Source organism: Pteropus alecto, unplaced genomic scaffold (assembly GCF_000325575.1).
Source record: "Pteropus alecto unplaced genomic scaffold, ASM32557v1 scaffold52, whole genome shotgun sequence".
NCBI lineage: Eukaryota > Metazoa > Chordata > Mammalia > Chiroptera > Pteropodidae > Pteropus > Pteropus alecto.
The window spans coordinates 5,654,867-5,672,090 of NW_006433941.1; the positions used below are offsets into that span (position 1 = coordinate 5,654,867).

General features: G+C 43.7%; 1 protein-coding gene and 1 long non-coding RNA gene across 8 annotated transcripts in view; one reads left to right on the forward strand and one right to left on the reverse strand.

The window, feature by feature from the left end:
• LOC112477037 overlaps positions 1–9,630 on the reverse strand; it is a 13,705-nt gene extending 4,075 nt beyond the window's left edge. Inside the window, exons 1-2 of one of the 2 annotated variants that reach the window (XR_003045299.1) lie at positions 9,431–9,630; positions 8,794–8,810 (exon numbers count right to left, since the gene is read on the reverse strand). This is a non-coding gene — a long non-coding RNA (uncharacterized LOC112477037). The other variant, XR_003045298.1, reaches the window with a different exon arrangement.
• A 129-nt stretch (positions 9,631–9,759) lies between these two features.
• Positions 9,760–17,224, forward strand: part of FLCN (folliculin) — a 19,269-nt gene continuing 11,804 nt past the window's right edge. Inside the window, exons 1-3 of one of the 6 annotated variants that reach the window (XM_015586674.2) lie at positions 9,760–9,997; positions 15,681–15,968; positions 16,523–16,669. In XM_015586674.2, coding sequence (XP_015442160.1) covers positions 15,705–15,968; positions 16,523–16,669 — 411 coding nt within the window. In that variant the 5' untranslated portion in view covers positions 9,760–9,997; positions 15,681–15,704. The other 5 variants (XM_015586673.2, XM_015586676.2, XM_015586675.2 and 2 more) reach the window with 5 other exon arrangements.

Here is a 17,224-nt window from a genome sequence, read left to right on the forward strand (position 1 = left end):
GATATGATCATATAATTTTATCTTTCGATTTGTTAATATGGTGTATCACATTAATTGATTTGAGGATATTGAATTAACCCTGTATCCCAGGAATAAAGCCAACTTGATCATGGTATATGATATTTTTAATATACTGCTGAATTTGGTTTGCTAATATTTAGTTGAGGATTTTTGCATCAATGTTAATCAGGGATAACAGCTGATGGTTTTCTTCTTTTGTGATTTCTTTTTCTGGTTTCAGAATCATGTTGATGGTGGCCTCATAAAAAGAGTTAGGCAGCCTTCCTTTCTTTTGAATTTTTTGGAATAGTTTGAGAAGAATAGGTGTTAATTGGTTTTGAATGTTTGGTAGTATTAACCTATGAAGCCATCCGGTCCAGACTTTTGTTTTTAGGAAGTTTTTTGATTACCGATTCTATTTCACGGTGGTAACCGGTCAGTTCAGATTTTCTGTTTCTTCTTGACTCAGTCTTGGGAGATTGTATGTTTCTATGAATGTGTCCATTTCTTCCAGATTGTCCAGTTTGTTGACATATAATTGTTTGTAGTATTTTCTTGTGAGCCCTTGTATTTTTGTAGAGTCCGCAGTTATTTCTCTTTCATTTCTGATTTTATTTATTTGAGTCCTCTCTTTTTTTCTCGATGAGTCTGGTTAAAGGTTTATCAGTTTGGTTTACCCTTTCAAAGAACCAGCTCTTGGTTTCATTGCTCTTTTGTATTGTTTTTCTAGATTTTATTTTGTTTATTTCTGCTCTGATCTTCATTATTTCCTTCCTTCTACTCATTTTGGGTTTTGTTTGCTGCTCCTGTTCTAGTTCTTTTAAGTGTTAGGTTAGGTTGTTTATTTGAGCTCTTGTGTCTTGAGGTTAGGCCTGTATTGCTATGAATTTCCCTCTTAGGACTGCTTTCACTTTGTCCCATAGATTAGGAGTAGTCATGTTTTCATTTTCATTTGTCTCTAGGTATCTTTTGATTTCTTCTTCGATCTCATTGATAACCCATTCATTGTTTAGTATCATGTTGTTTAGCCTCCATGCGTTTGTGTATTTTCCAGTTTTTTTCTTGTAGTTGATTTTTAATTTCATACCATTATGATCATAGAAGACGGCTGATATAACTTCAGTCTCCTCAAATTTATTGACACTTGTTTTGTGGCCTAACATGTGGTCTGTCCTGGAAAATGTACCATGTACACTTGAGAAGAATGTATATTTTGCTACTCTGGGTGAAATGCTCTGAAAATATCTATTAAATCTATCTGGTCTCCTGTGTCATTTGAGTCTGCTGTTTCCTTATTGATTTTCCGTCTGGAAGCCTGTGTCATTTAAGTCTGCTGTTTCCTTATTGATTTTCCGTCTGGAAGGTCTGTCCATTGGTGTCAATGGGCTGTTAAAGTCTCCTACTATGAGTGTATTACTGTCAGTCTCTCCCCTTATGTTGGTCAATGAACTGCTTTACATATGTAGGTGCTCTTATGTTGGGTGCATATATGTTTATTAGGGTTATGTCCTCTCGTTGTATTGATCCCTTTGTTATTATATAATGTCCTTCCTTGTCTCTTCTTATGGCCTTTGTTTTAAAATCTATTTTGTCTCATTTAAGTATTGCTACCCCAGCTTTTTTTTCATTTCCATTTGCATGAAATATCTTTTTTTACCCTTTCAGTCTGTGTGTGTCATTTGATCTGAAGGAGGTCTCTTGTAGACAGTTTATATATGGGTTTTGTTTTCTTTTCCATTCAGCTACCCTATGTCTTTTGATTGGAGCATTTAATCTACTTACATTTAAAATGATTACTGATAGATACATAGTAATTGCCACTTCATTATTCATATTTATGGTTATTTCCCCCCTTCTTTTTACAGAAGTCTCCTTAACGTTTGTAATTCTGTCTTGTCGGTAATGAATTCCTTTAGCATTTTTTTCTGTCTGGGAAGCTCTTTATCTCACCTTCCATTTCATTGATAGCCTTGCTGAGTAGAGTAGTCTTGGTCATAGGTTTTTGTTTTTCATCACTTTGAATATTTCATGCCAATCCCTTCTTGCTTGCAAAATCTATTGAAAAGTCAGTTGACATTCTTATGAGAGTATCCTTTGAAGTAAGTAGCTACCCTTCTCTTGCTGTTTTTAGGATTCTCTGTTTCCAACCTTTGGCATTTTAATAATGATGTATCTTGTTGTGGGTCTATTTGGGTTCCTCTTTTTTGGGACTCTGCACTTTCTGGACTTGTATGTCTACTTCCTTTGCCAGGTTAGGGAAGTGTTCTGTCATTATTTCTTCAAATAGATTCTCAATTCCTTGCTCTCTCTCTTCTCCTGGTACCCCTATCATGCAGATGTTGGTATGTTCGATGTTGCCCCAGAGATCTTTTCATCTTTCTTCATTAAAAAAAAATTTTTTTTTCTTCCTGATGTTCTAGTTGGATGTTTTCTTCTGCCTTGTCTTCCAACTCGCTGATTCGGTCCTCCACTTCATCTGATTACTGTGGAATCCTTCTAGTGAATGCTTCATTTCAGTTATTGTATTCTTCATTTCTGACTGGTTCTTTTTATGGTTTCTGTGTCCTTTTTTATACTTATTATCTCTCTGTTGAAGTCCTCACTGAGATCATCTATTCTCCCCGTAAGTTCATTGAGCATCCTTATAACCAGTGTTTTGAACTCTGTCTCTGGTAGGTTGCTTGCCTCCATTTTGTTTAGTTTATTTTTTTCTGGAGTTTTCTCCTCTTGTTTCATCTGCATCATGTTTCTTTGTTTTCTCATTTTAGTTGCCTCTCTGTGCTCATTTTTATGTATTAGGAAGCTTTGTCCAGGTTGCCTTATGTGGTGGGTGTCCTGTGTGGCCCAGTGTCCCTGATAACTTGTTCCAGGAGCTCCAGGCGTGTTCTTTGTGTGGTTGTATGTGTTCTGTTGTAGCTAAGCCTTGATTGCCATTAGCACGTCTGTGGATGGATTGACTCAGCCTGACTGGCCGTGGGGACAGGCCACACCCACAGGGTATGAGCTGCTATGTGGGGACTGACCCCATGGAGTGGGGTCTCCCCAGCAGTCTCATGTTCCTGTCAAGACCACCCTTTGGTTGTGCTGTTATGGAGTTAGTCAGGTGGTGCTCTTTTGTGGTGTGACACCAGCCTTAGGGTGTGTTGATTCTCTGGCCCCTCGGGAGGGACTCCTGTGTAAGCCAAGGTCAGCCACTGCCTTTAATCGATCGAGGCTACCTGGTAGGGGCAATAGAGATCTGCAGCTGGTTGCTGCCTATGCTGGATCTACAGGCAAGTGGGAGAGACCATGCTGCTAGCTGAGGTCAGTTACTCCCAGTACCGGGGCTGGGATGGCTCAGCTGAAGGACCAGTGCACCTCAAGGCCTGAGGCTGCCTGCCAGCTGCCCGTATGACTCCACAGCTGGAAGAGCCTTTGAGTGGTATGCAAGTTGGGTGTTATGTGGACCCAGGAAGTCACCAGGGTAACGCAAACGAATTTCACCCAGCCAATGCAGAATCAGGTTTCGTGTCAGTGCTGAATCTGTGACTTCCTGTAAATGTCTCAGATTACAGCAAAGCCAGACACTGTCCTCCTCAGACCCTCAGATCCCCATGATCTATCCAAAAGATATTATTGCAGCTCGAGGTGGCACCCGTCTCTGCTGAAATATATTGACCATGTGTGGGTCATGTGAGCTGAGTATTACTGGCTGCCAATAACTATGTGGCCCAGGGAAACAATGGAGTGAGGCTGGCTGCCTACAACAAGCCTGCCTTTGGCAATTTGTGGGCTGGGTGGGTCTGGGTTCCAGGGAGAAACAGGTTATAGTGGGCCCATCTCACCAGGCCAATGCAGCTTTACAATTGGCCATGCAGGGTGTAGAGTTCAATAGAAGCAGGATGGCACCCACCTGTAGACTGCCCAAGAGGAGAGCCCCTACAAAGATGTAATAGCAGATGTCCCTTCAGCCTTCACCCTGGTGCTACACAAGTCAGTCTTTTCCTATGTCTCTGTACCTCTTGAGCTGTTGACCCTCTGTTGGAGCCAAGGGTGAGTGTCTATGAGTGAGTGAGTCTATGCACTGGCCCCTTAAGGGGAGGTTGTCTGAGTTTTCAAGTTCCTTTTGTCTCATCCAGGTGTCCAGAATCCCTAGTAATTTTTACAGTTAGATTTTGTTGGAAGTCCTCTTCCCAAGACTGGGACCCTGGGCTGGGAGCCCCTGTGTGTGGCAAGGGCCCCCTCATTACTTCAGGGTGGCCTCTGCAACCTCTCTCTCGCAATTCTCAGCTGCCATGCATGGATACAGGACCAGCCTGCTTTGTGTCTCCACCCCTCCTCCCGGTCTCAATGTGGCTTTTTCTTTATATGTGTTGTGATCAGCTAGACTTCAGGTTGTTCTCTAATTTGTTTTATAATTTGGTTGTACCTTTAATGCAGTTACAGAAGTAGGTGAACTCTGATTTTACTTAGCCTGCAAATCTTGCCCTAAAACCTCGGTGTTTTTTTTTAAAGGCCCAGTGCATAGAATTACTTACTGTCAGACTCACTTGCTCTGAGCTCCTGCACTGGGGCAGACATATAGGGAGTGGGAGGAAACTTAATTGTCTGCCTTCAGGGCGGTCCAGCTTTCTCCCAGACAGAAGTGCGGGCAAAATACATTGTTCCTTTGTTGAGCCCTCTAGCTCCCCACTTACAGACACAGCTGGCTGCAATATCTGGGTCTCCTTCAACCTGGCTAACACTGTCCTGTTCAGGTGCTTTTCTGAAACCCTGCCCCACCCAAATTTCAGGCCCACCCAAGCAGTTCCAGTGGCTTTACCATACAAGCAGCCTGTCTTGGCTCATGCTGCAGGCTTTCCTAAAATCTCTCAAAGGTTCACAAAACCTAAACAAGCTGCATCTAACCTCGGCATGCCCTGTACTTCTTGCTGAGCAGCCCCAAGTACAGCACTAGTGGCAGCTGGCTTCGGTTCACAGCTTGGTCTCCTGAGGTACCTCTGGCTTCGGTTCACAGCTTGGTCTCTTGAGGTACCTCCAAGCCCAGTGTGGGTGGCACCCAGCTGCAGACTGGTGGCTTATGCCACGTGGCTCTGGGCAAGGTACAGGTCATGGCTGAAATTTGCCTGCCACGAAGCCCCTCCCAGGACGCCCTGGGGCTCGCGTGCCCAGTAGCAGGCTTTGGAATACATGAGGCCACATCCGAGGACAACACTGCCGACAAGCAGATTGAAAAGGCACCAGAGCCCTACTAAAGTGAATCCTGCTCTGTAGGGTCTGCCCCTGCACAACAGCTCCTTCACCGTAGGGATTGGCCAGTCCTCACAACCAATCAGCCTGAGCAGTTCCTCCCTTAGATGTACAAATAGCAATAAAGGCTTGACTACAACAGGAGAGCACACACAACCCATACAAGGCACACACCTGGAACACCCAGCTCAGGTTACCAGGGAGGTGACACCACTGGGTCTCACAAGACACCTACTACATCAAGCCACTCTACTAAGACCAGAAGACATAGCAACCCTACATAAACAAACATGGGGAGGCAGCCAAAATGGGGAGACAAAGAAATGTGTCCCAAATGAAAGAGCAGAATAAAAACAAAAAATAACTGGAGACAAGCAATCTACCAGATGAAGAGTTCAAAACACTGATTATAACGATACTCACTGAACTTAGGGGAAGGGTAGATGAACTCAGTGAAAACTAACAGGAAGAAAACAAAAATGGAGATAGAAATCATAAAAAAGAACCAGTCAGAAGTGAAGAATACAATAACTGAAATGAATAACATATTAGAGGGAATAAACAGTAGACTGGATGAAGCAGAGGATTCAATCAGCTATTTAAAAGATGAGACAGCAGAAAACACCCAAAGAGAACAGCGACAAGAAAAAAGAATTAAAAAAAAAAGAGGGTATTTTTAGGGGCCTCTGGGACATCAAGCATACCAATGTTTGAATCATAGGGTTCCCAGAAGGAGAAGTGAGAGAGCAAGGAATTGAAAATCTATTTGAAGAAATAATGACTGAAAACTTCCCTATCCTGGACATGGAAATAGATATATAAGCCCAGAAAGCACAAAGAGCCCACGCCAAGGCACATCATAATTAAAATGCCAAAGATTAAAGACAAAGAGAGAATCTTAAATGCATCAAGAGAGCTCCCAGAAGACTGTCAACTAATTTCTCAACAGAAACTGCAGGCCAGAAGGGATTGGCACGAAATGTTCAAAGTTATGAAAAACAATGACTTACGACGAAGATTACTCCACCCAGCAAAGCTACCATTTAGAATCGAAGTACAGATAGAGCTTCCCAGATGAGAAAAAGCTAAAGGAGTTCATAATCTCCAAACCAGTATTAAATGTTAGACTTCTTGAAGAATAAAGAAAGATAAAAAATATGAACAATAAAATGGCAATAACTACATACCTATCAATTACTTTAAATACAAATTGATTAAATGTTCTAATCAAAAGATACCTATGCTGCCTACAAAAACTCACTTCAGGTCAAAAGGTACACAAAGACTTAAAGGGGTAGAAAAAGATATTTCATGCAAATAGAGACAATTAAAAAGCTAAGGTAACAATACTAATACCAGACAAAATAAGCTTCAAAACAAAGGCTCTAACAAAAGGCAAGGAAGAACCCAGTAATTCAATTCCTGGGTATTTACCCAAAGAAACCCAAAACACTACCATAAACATCCATATGTTTATGTCAGCATTATTTACAATAGCCAAGAAATGGAGGCATCAATGGAAGAGGTGGTACATATATGCAGTGGAATATATTTTACTCAGCCATAAAAAATAATAAAATCTTGTCATCTGCAACAACATAGATGGGCCTAAAGGGTATTGTGCTGAATATAAGAGAGAAAGATAAATGCCATATGATTTCACTTACATGTGGAATCTAAAGACAAAACAGAAACTCATGATGTAGAGAACATTTTGATGGTTGCCAAATGGTAAAGGGGCTAGGGGAAGAGATTAAGAAGTTCAAATTGATATTTACATAATAGTCATGGGGATGTAAAATGTAGAATAAGTCAATATAGTTAATAATATTGTAAAAATATAGTGCCAGTTGGGTAGTAGATTTATCACAGTGATTCATAAATTATATGAATGTCTAATCACTATATTACACCTACAACTAACATAACATTGTATGCCAATTGTAATTGAAAAATAAATATATTTTTTAAAAGTCTATGGTAAACAATGCTAAATTAACACTAGTGTGTTTTTTGAAGAGAAAACATTGTACTACTACTAATAGTTCTTGTCCTGCAACTGGCTGTCTTGGTTGCTGGAAGAAAGGAAAGCCTTAGGTTATTAATTATTTTTATAACAGGGAATCTACTATAGTTAACCTCCAAAATAATGAGATGTGACTAAAAATATTAGATCCAGTTGCTTACAAATGAAACACTTCTTCATGAAACTACAAATTATCCAGGAACATGGTGATTTGAATCAAAGATAATGCCTAGCTATTCTGTAGCTACATGAGACCATAAAATAGGTAAGTGTACTCCAAAAACCTGAGAAATCTGACAGTAAATTTGGTATCCCTGAAGCACTCCATTAGTCTGGATGCTCAGCTAGCAAAACCTATTCAATTAAGCCTTTTGGTTTAGTGGTGGGAAGGCAGAAAAGCAACAAGAAATCTTTCATTCTGATTGAGCCCATTTCAGTGGTGGAAAAACATTCCAGACTGTGAATGCCCCTCAGTACGCTTTTGGTAATATTTTGTAAAATTCCTATTGTGCAATAGAAACTTCGGGTTTAGCATGGTATTTCATTTGGTTGAGTATTTAGCATTACTGCCACCTTTCGCTTTCTCATTGATAATGTACATTTTCTGACTTCTAAGATGACTTCTTGTTGAATGTCCTTGGAAGTCTATACTCTGAGAGCCCAGTTTAATTTAGCCCTTGGTACAATTCGCTGAGGTAAGGAATTGGCATGTAATTGTTACTTTTAAGCTGATTTATAAATTTTCGATAAAGCACCTCCAAAAGAGATAGGTGGCTGAAGCCAGCGGTGCTGGGAAAGATATTAAAGGCATAAATGGAGTCCAGCTGTAGTCCAGTGCACACTGAATATGGCAGTGGTAGAATAAACCTTCCTCGAACACTTGGGACCTTCATTAGCTCATCATCATGGAAATAAGGATAATCTGAGTAAGGTGATGACCTCCACTAATAAACTGAGGACGTTAATTCCTTGAATTAAAGTTTTAAGACAAGAAAAAAATTTTTTTTCTTGTCTTAAAACCTGACTAATGTTAGTTTCAAGAACACTTAACACTAAGCGAAAATGGGGAGAAAAAAGGAAAAGAGAAGGAAAAAAAATGCTTTCCTGTCTTCCTGATTGGGACAATAAGAGTATACAATTGGATTTTTTTTTTTTTTTTTTATGGTATTAACCTCTTTGTTAAATAAGAACAGTCGTAGTAACTAACTGAAAACTTTGGAAAGTTTGGTTAAGTACTTTATTAGTATGAAAGTCAATCAGATTTGTATTCACAATTGCTGCTCTGGCCATTTTCATAATGAATCTTGTCCATTTTGACAAATGTTGCAAATGTTTTCCTTTAGAAATTGAAAGGCACAGCCATACGAGAGGAGGCTGCAAACATTTCTTTCACCTTTTCACTAAGGTTTTCAAAGCACTCTGCAAACTCAACAAAATTCAAATATTTGAATTGTTGAAGGCAAAGGTAAAAATAGAATTTCAAATCAGTATATCCTTGTGGGTTTTGTTGTTGCTTCAGAAATTATCTTGTGACTTACCTGAAAATATATGAAGTCTGTGCTGTCCAATATCAAGAGGAATTGGATTGGTAAGAATTAAACATATAAAGGTGATATCTAACCTCATAATTCCATGCCATACTACTTAATCTTTTACCACAGCAGTAAAAGGTAGAAAACAAATTGCAATTTTGTTCTTTTCTCATGTCCTCCCTTCAGCATAACACAGAAATTCAACGAGAAAGAAGTGCTCTCGGCGATTAAAAAAACCCACCCACCCATTTCTTCTTTAGAATGGCTAATGTTTCTTCCTAACACTTCAGAAAAACATTTTGGACACTAGGCCGGAGCCACAGCGACCAGGATTTGGCTGTCAAATGCCCACAACTGAGGCTAGTGGTCTTTGGGTCTGAGCAGACACAGGGTGGCAGCACCGCCTCACAGGCCAAGCCAAATTTCCTGCTTTTCGGGATCTGATTCTTATTTCTCTACCTCTTAACTCTAAGGACACGCATCACGTCATGCCCCGTTGGCTTTAAAATTAACTTTTAAGTAGACAGACTGAATAACTGGCGCCAGGATTTAAAAAAATATATTACTTAATTGATTTATATAGTCTAAAAACTTGAACATGCTACTCCGGTAAGCGAAGAGTGGGAGTCACGCACTTCCGCACCTCGGGTAACCTAACTTCGGCGTTGAGCTCTTCCCCACGTCATGTGATGACCGCTTCTCCGCCACCTGACCTCACATTCCATCGAAGACCGGGTTCATCGTCAATTTAGTAAAATACAGTGGTTTAAAGACCAACTTTGAAAAGAAAGTAAAGCGCTCTTTGTAATTTTGAGGCCTTCCCTTTTGTCTTCGGGAGTCCTAGGATGGCTATATTTTCCCTCAAATGTCTTAAAATATTTTTAATTTAAGCATTTCCCCCTCTCTTGAAATGGTTTCCTCCAATAGGCCCTGCGGTGCGGATTGAACCATTCGGTACTTCTCAGTGGGGGGGCGCGAGCTAGGGGCGGCGGAAGAGGAAGGTGTCGGGCAGCTGCTTCAGGTTTCCTGTTAGAGTTGCCAGTCTCACGCGATCTTCTTGGGTGTGCGGAACCTGGCGAGGATCCGCTCGCTTCGTGGTGTAGGGGTACGCTTGGACGGCCCGTGCGACCCCTCCTCGGGCTAGGAGGATGGTACGGCTTGGCCGAGTCACGCGCCTCAGGCCCCGCGCTGCGGCTTTTGAGCGACCAGGGTAAGGGTGGCCACGGTACTGTGCAGAGCTGGGTGGCAGTTGGCCGAATTGAGGCTTCTCAGCAAACAGTGGGGAACCGGGGCTCGCGAGGAGCAAGCCAGTGTTCATCCGGGCTGGGCGCGGGGGCCGACGAATTCGAGGAAGGGCGCAGGGCGGACTGCAGGAGGAAGACGCGTTGTCAGGTTCGCAGCAGCCCCGACTGCCGGACCTGGGCTAGGTGCTTTCTCCGCCCGACCGAATTTAGCTTTGCTGGCGGCCCCTGAGCTCGGTGTTAGTGCAGGCCACACTTGGTCCGTGCGGGACAGAGGTCCAGAGCGCCGAAGTGGCTTGCCCGGTTAGACCGAAGCGGGTCTGGGACCAGAACCGGGCCTATCTGGCTGCTTTGTGGAGGTGTAAAGGGCGCCAGGGTTCGGGCGAAGGGCCGAGAGGGGGACGGGTGGTGGAGGCTGGAGAAAGTCGCTTGAGGCATGTCTGGGCCGGGGAAGGGGATTGGGCTCCGGTGGCGAGGTCGGGACCTGATAGCCTTCGGGTTAGCTGAGAGGCACAACTTAGTTTTGAGTTGGTGTGGAGTGGGTTGGTTAGAGATCGGCCAGAGAGGAAGGGGATGCTGAGAACCTGAGATGTGGAGAGAGGGTGGGGTGAGGGGCACATTTGTAAACTCTAAAGGGATAAGAAATGTGACCTGGGTTCAAACCCGTCAGCATTGTTGTTTTATTCTCCTTTAACGTTGCTGTGAGACTGTATTCTTTGCCTCTTCACTGCCTTCCCGTTTTTGCCTCATTTCTGGTTTAGGGGAGAGAGTGCGTGTCATAATTCCTTCTTTCCCAGGCGGCATTCTGAGGGGCGCCCTCTGATGAGCATGTGGGCCTAGATCAGTGTCCTCCAGGGAGGGTTGAAGACATTTCTCTCCAATTTGATGTGTATTGTCAGACACGTCCTTATTACCTGGAAAGAATGTTTAGCTCAGAGATTGGTTCATTGTGGATTGAGGTCCACGGAGGTAAGCAACCATGCGAGGCAGAGGGCAAGGAGATATTGCTGAAAGGAGGTACTGGTTCTCCAGCTCTTGGACACCTGGCACCAGCTGTGGAGTCCATCTAGGTTACCAGTATCATCAAATAACAGTAATAGTGGCTCGTGACACTGTTTGCCCTTCCGGTGTTATACATCAGGGAGCGCTATAAAGAAATCCAGGTGAAATGAATAGAAATAGTAGAGCCACCATGTGAATGGGTCTGAGCAGGAAGTAATCCCCTGTGGAACTTTTCACCTTGCACTTGGTGGGATCTCAACACTTGACTTAATGAGGCTCCCCTGTGGGAGACTACTTAAAGAAGCTGTGGGGGATTCTGATGCTGACCACTGGTTAAGAGCCATTCTGATACCATATTTATTTACAAAGTGTTCATACTTAGCAACCTCTCAAGAGTCCTATGAGAAGACCACAAGAAGTGGAGATGAAATGGACTCAGGGCCAGGGCACACCACACCACAGGAGTGGGAGGATAAATACGAAGTCACTGTCCAGGTCATGCACAGCCACTGTGGAAAGGAGATGTGGACAAGTATCCTACCTCTTCGATGTACTTGACTACTTGCTTTGAGTATAATGTTGCAGAGACTTTTGGGCGGGGGAAGATATCAGCTCTTTCTTGGATTCTGGAAAGTTTGTTGGAAGGAAAGAAACTGTTAGGCATACTCAGATCAGATTATTTTTTCAGCAAACATCTGGCAGAGATTGGAATAAGAGAGTGAATAAAGAACTGACCTCATGCTGCCCCAAATTCTGATTCCACATGTAGTGGTTAACTCTGAGAGAGAAATAGGGTTTGGCCTTCTGTTTCTCAGCTTTAAGGTGGTGCTTAGAAAAAATAAGTAACCTATTTGACATTACGTGGCTAGTAAGGGCTAGAGACAGACTTTTTTCTGACCCAGGTCTGTGTGACTCTTGAGCTAGTGTTGTTTAGGGTACCTCACTGCCTTCCAGTGGCTACCAGCCTTATAACCAACAGTAGAACAGATAAGGACTTTTAAGTTTATATTTTACAAAGATCTTTAAATATTTCTGTTTCAAGAGATCCTTTATGAAATACTGCTGTAGAGGTGTAAACTTCAGCCAAGGCTTTGTCTGCAATGTCAGTTTGCTGTTAGCTACTGCTCAATAGGCAGGGGCCAGCTAAGTCATTCAGAACCACTGAAGTCCCCAAGTCTCTTTTTTGTGTTCTAATTTGAGCTTGGCTGTAAGCTGCTTGAACTTTTTTAATGCCACAAAGTCCATTGCTCTTAGAATTAGCTCTGATTTTTTTTTTTTCTTTACCCAGAAAATATCAGGTTTTAGAGCTGAAGTATGACTGCCATTGTCCTACCCGACTCATTTGGAAATGCCCTTGCATGCTTTTGTGTAGGCAGGATGGTGGACATGTGATTCTGCTAAGTATTAAGGTTCATATTAATTCTCTACAGATGGAATAGATGTGGAACCTTAGCCAAGTGTGCTTTCACGTGAGTGTCTTGCTGAAAAGAATCTTTATTTCTCTTATTCTTCTCAAAGGAAGACGTGGCTTCCTTTTCCAGAGTTAACTCCTCTGCCTTTAGTTTGGGTCCCAATGCATCTTTCTCTAAAGTTCTTATTCCATTTTCTAGTGCATTTTCAACCCATTATTTTCCTTGACCTCACTGTAGTGAGCCCTGTGGAACTTTTATTTAAATTCAATTTATTTGGTTCCCATGACACTAGGCTCTTGGATTCTGGCATTCCCCATGGTTGTGCTCCGGAACCTTTCCTGCTCATAGGAGCCTTTGATGAACAACTCACTTTCTCTGGCAATAACTGTCATCTCTCTGGGCAGCTTCTAAATTCACTCATTTATTCAACACTTATTAACGTGGTGCTTACCATGTGTCAGGAACTAAGGTAGACAAGAAAAAGCCTCCCCCTTAGGGAATGTTCATTCCAGTAAAATAAAACGGGGGAGGGGAGAGAGTAATGGGGTTGGAGGTAAGAGGTGAGCAGCTGTTCTTAATCAGCAGCCTGATTAGCCGAGGCCTCTCCTAGTAGGGGACACACAAGGAGAAGATGAATGATGAGGAGGAGTGAACCAGGCAAAGGTTGTAGGGAGTGTTGGGGACTTTTCTCTCCAGCCCTGCCTTTTTTGATGCTGTAGTCCAGAATCAGAGAAGACTCTCAAGGCTTTCCACCTAATGTCCTCTTATTTCTTAAACTGTCTCCTTTCCCGCTGCCAACTTCCCTCCTGAATCAACTTTTATCCTGGTGCTTCATATTTTCTAGCCACCCTAGTGTCGCCATGTCTGATCTCCAGACCTGACTTGGTGTCAGCTCATCTGACTTTCTCTTTAGATGTTTTGTTTTGAGTTGGCCCCTACCACTCCCACCATAACAACTTGAACTCCAGCCCCTGCCTCAGGTAGAAGGATGGGTGCAGTGGCAGCCCACATAAGCTGAGGGGTTCATTGTGAAGCATCAGGTGGGTGGCAGAAGTAGCAAGCAGACTAGAGAAGCAGGCCCTGAGCAGGGAACACCAGCAGGGAGGCTACTTGGAGGGCACATCCAGGGACACACCACAAGTGGTTTTTGAGGATGTGGCTCCGTAGGATGCACTCCCTCAGGGGACTCCCACCCCTACTGTGCATATTCACAGTCTGCTGCTTTGCCTCCCTCCTCTAGGTTCAGTGTCCCAGGCAGGGCCTCTGACTGGCCAAGTTATGGTCATGCCCATGCCTACCTACTAGAGGATGAGTACAGAGGATGTCTGACGTTTCCCTCTGTGATGGGGGATGGGATCCCCACAAGAGAAGAGAGTGTAGAACCTGGCCAGTGTTCACAACTCAGTCAAACATTCAAAACTTAAATGGTTTCTCACTGTTTTGAGCAAGGCTGTCTGAGAGAATTTTTCTATGATGATAGAAATGCTCCATGATCTACACTGTCCTTTCAAAATGGTGGCTGTGAGCCACATCTGCCTAGCGAACACATGAAAAGTGGCTAGTGAGAGGAACAGGGCTTTAACAGGGCTTTTCATTTTAATTAAATCTAAGTTGCCACATTTGCCTCACGGGTACTGTATTGGACAGCGTGGGTCTGGAGAATACATTTTCCCTCTTTAGCCTGGTTTCCAGGCCCTTCTGTGTCACATGAGTCTGGTAAGCTGGGCCACCACTGTCCAACCTCTATGGCTTTGCTCCTGTGTTCTCATTTCCAGACCTCTTCTGTTTGTCAGTCCAGTGGACGTGCTCCCACATTTAAAGCCTTGCCCAATTTTCCCAACCAGAGGGCACTTGTGTCTGCATCCACATCCCTTACTCTCCCTTACAGTGGACAATCTACCAGACTTGCTGCCGAAGCCCAGCTCTCAGCTTGGGAAAGCTGCCTCTTCTTATAATTTGCATTTTGTTCTCTTGGTCTCTGGAGTAACACTGGAGTTCACCTTTCTGCCTGTCATTCTCTTACCCTGGCCAGCTCTTCCTCCCCTTCATATTTAAACTCTGGGGGCCCCTACCGGAGGGGCCACCTCACTCAGCTACCTCCATATTCCATCATCTTCACTCAAAGGCTTAACAGGCATTGGGCTCTCAGCCTCCTCCTCACTTGTTCCTTCTTCTATCTTTCACATTCCTTCCTTACTGGTCCAAATAGCTTTGTTCCCTTCTTCACACTCCACAGTCCACCCATGAGCAGAGTCTGCTGGCTCTGCTTTGGGAATATAGTCACAATCTAACTATCTTTAACACCTTCCACTGCTCACCTAGCTGTGTCCACCATCTCATCTCACATGAAATAGTGGGAATGTTACAACTAGTCTCCCTGCTTATATCCTGGCTTTGGAAGTCTGTTTTCTGCACAGCAGCCAGAATGATGCTTTGAAAATAAGATTCAAATGTATCATGTTTCTCAAATCAGAACCCACCAAAGGCTCTCTAATTTCTAAAAACAAATCAGGGTCTTACCATGGCCGAGAAGGGTCTGCCTCCTCCTAGTTTCCTGCCCTCATTCCCCAATTCTGTGAACACTCAGATCCCCAATCGTGCCCCCTGCTTGGCCCCCCATGGCTCCCTCTGTTCCTTCAGTTCTTGATTGGGGAGCCTTTCTGTCTGAAATCGCATCCCACCTCCTCTGGTGATTCTCTGCCCTGGACCATCTGTACTTTTATTTCTAATGCCATCACCCCATAAGAGTAAGCAGTTACTCATGTGTCCCTCCCCTCCTAGAAGGTAAGCACCAGGCAGGCAGCATCACATTACCTAAAACATTGTCCACCTCATAGGAGGTGCTCAACAGCTAGTGGTGGCATTTGCTGCATCATCACTCGTGCACGTCTTCCCCTCTGTCTACCCTGTAGGCCTCTCACTGTTCTAACGGAAGGGTTTTCTTTGTGATCATTGAATTACGTTTTTCTTCTTTCGTTGTCATTCTTCATAGGCAGGGACCGTGTCTGTCTGTCTGTCTGTCTGTCTGTCTGTCTGTCTGTCTTATTTCTCCTGCATTCAGTGCAGTGCTGGCACAGAGTCAGTGCTCAGCCAAGTTTGCCTGGTGGGTGACCCACCTCTCCTGGATGGGAAACCCACTGACAACACCTACCTAGTCCCTATGCGCCAGGGACTGACAGGTTCTGTAGTGTGAACATGCATTGGCCAGTTGATGGTATTTTCCCTCCCCCCTCCACAGGCCTCGTGCTATCTCCAAGGCACCATGAATGCCATCGTTGCTCTCTGTCACTTCTGTGAGCTCCATGGCCCCCGCACTCTCTTTTGTACTGAAGTTCTGCATGCCCCTCTTCCAAAAGGGGCTGGGAATGGGGACAGCCCTGGCCAAGGGGAACAGGCCGAGGAGGAGGAAGGTGGCATTCAGATGAGCAGTCGGATCCGTACTCACAGCCCAGCAGAAGGAGCCAGTGCAGAATCCAGCAGCCCAGGACCTAAAAAGTCAGACATGTGTGAGGCAAGTGTTTCTCAGGTGTGGGGATGTTTCTTCAGGGGCTTGTGTTAGTGCTTGTGTGTGGGACCTCCTGGGGGAGGACATCAGGGGTGGTGGTGGATTCTTGTTCATACCAATGCTGACGTCTGAGGCCTCCTCCTGAGGCCCACTTGCAAGCTCCTGCCAAGTGGTTATGTCAGGACCAACCAAGAACAGATGCCAGCACAGAGCACTATGTGAGCCACTTAACAGCTATAATCCTCAGCTTGCCTTCTGTATGATGGGGATTCGCACTATAATTATCTCATAGGGATGAGCTTTGTATTAAATGAGATAATGTACGCCGAGCTTTTCATAATATCTGCTACACAAGTGCTCAGTCGAGTAGATTTCATACTCTCTGACAACCTTTGTGATCTTTGCATCCTGGTTATCCTATTCAGGAAACATTGAAATTCTCGGATAAGTATAACTCTACAAGCCATTTATTTTTATATAAAAACATTGAGTTTTCTATTTCAAATTTGCGTAAGAATAAGATAGTGTGTTGCTGCTTCCTGACTAACTGGTTTTCTTTTCCTTCTTGTGGGCAGGGCTGCCGGTCACTTGCTGCAGGGCATCCCGGGTATATCAGTCATGATAAAGAGACTTCAATTAAATATGTCAGTCACCAGCACCCCAACCACCCCCAGCTTTTCAGCATTGTCCGCCAGGCTTGTGTGCGGAGCCTGAGCTGTGAGGTGAGCACCGATGATGTAGGCAGAGAGGCAGCTGTCTCTGTAGAGATCTCACACTCTCCACAGTGCCCTGAACAGGTTCAGTGTTGGCTATGGAAAGGAAGACAGAAGTCAGTCCTGTCATGAGGAGGATGAGTAGATCAGTGAGCAGGGAGCACAGGGGGGCCTCTGTTCTCCAGAACTCCAAAACACATTATGTTAGATTCGAATTTTCTAAATGGTTGCTAGCTTATCACTTTAAGCACCAAACCTTTGTTATTTGTCTATTCCTCATGGACATGTTTCTAAAATAGGGAATATTTCTGAGATATGTAGTTTATCATATCAAACATCACCTTTTTTATTTTCTCAATCATCATGTGCTCTTAGACCCTACTAAAGAATGAATCCATTTGTTTCTAAATTCCATGGTTGCTGTTGTTGAATTTGAGTCTTAGCTTTTATGTTTTTATTTGTCACAAAGAATTCATAATCCAGTTACTGAAACTTCCTGTCATATCCACTTGGTCAGACACACCTAGCTCTCTCATCTTTAGGTCTCACTTATTGTTGTGTGCC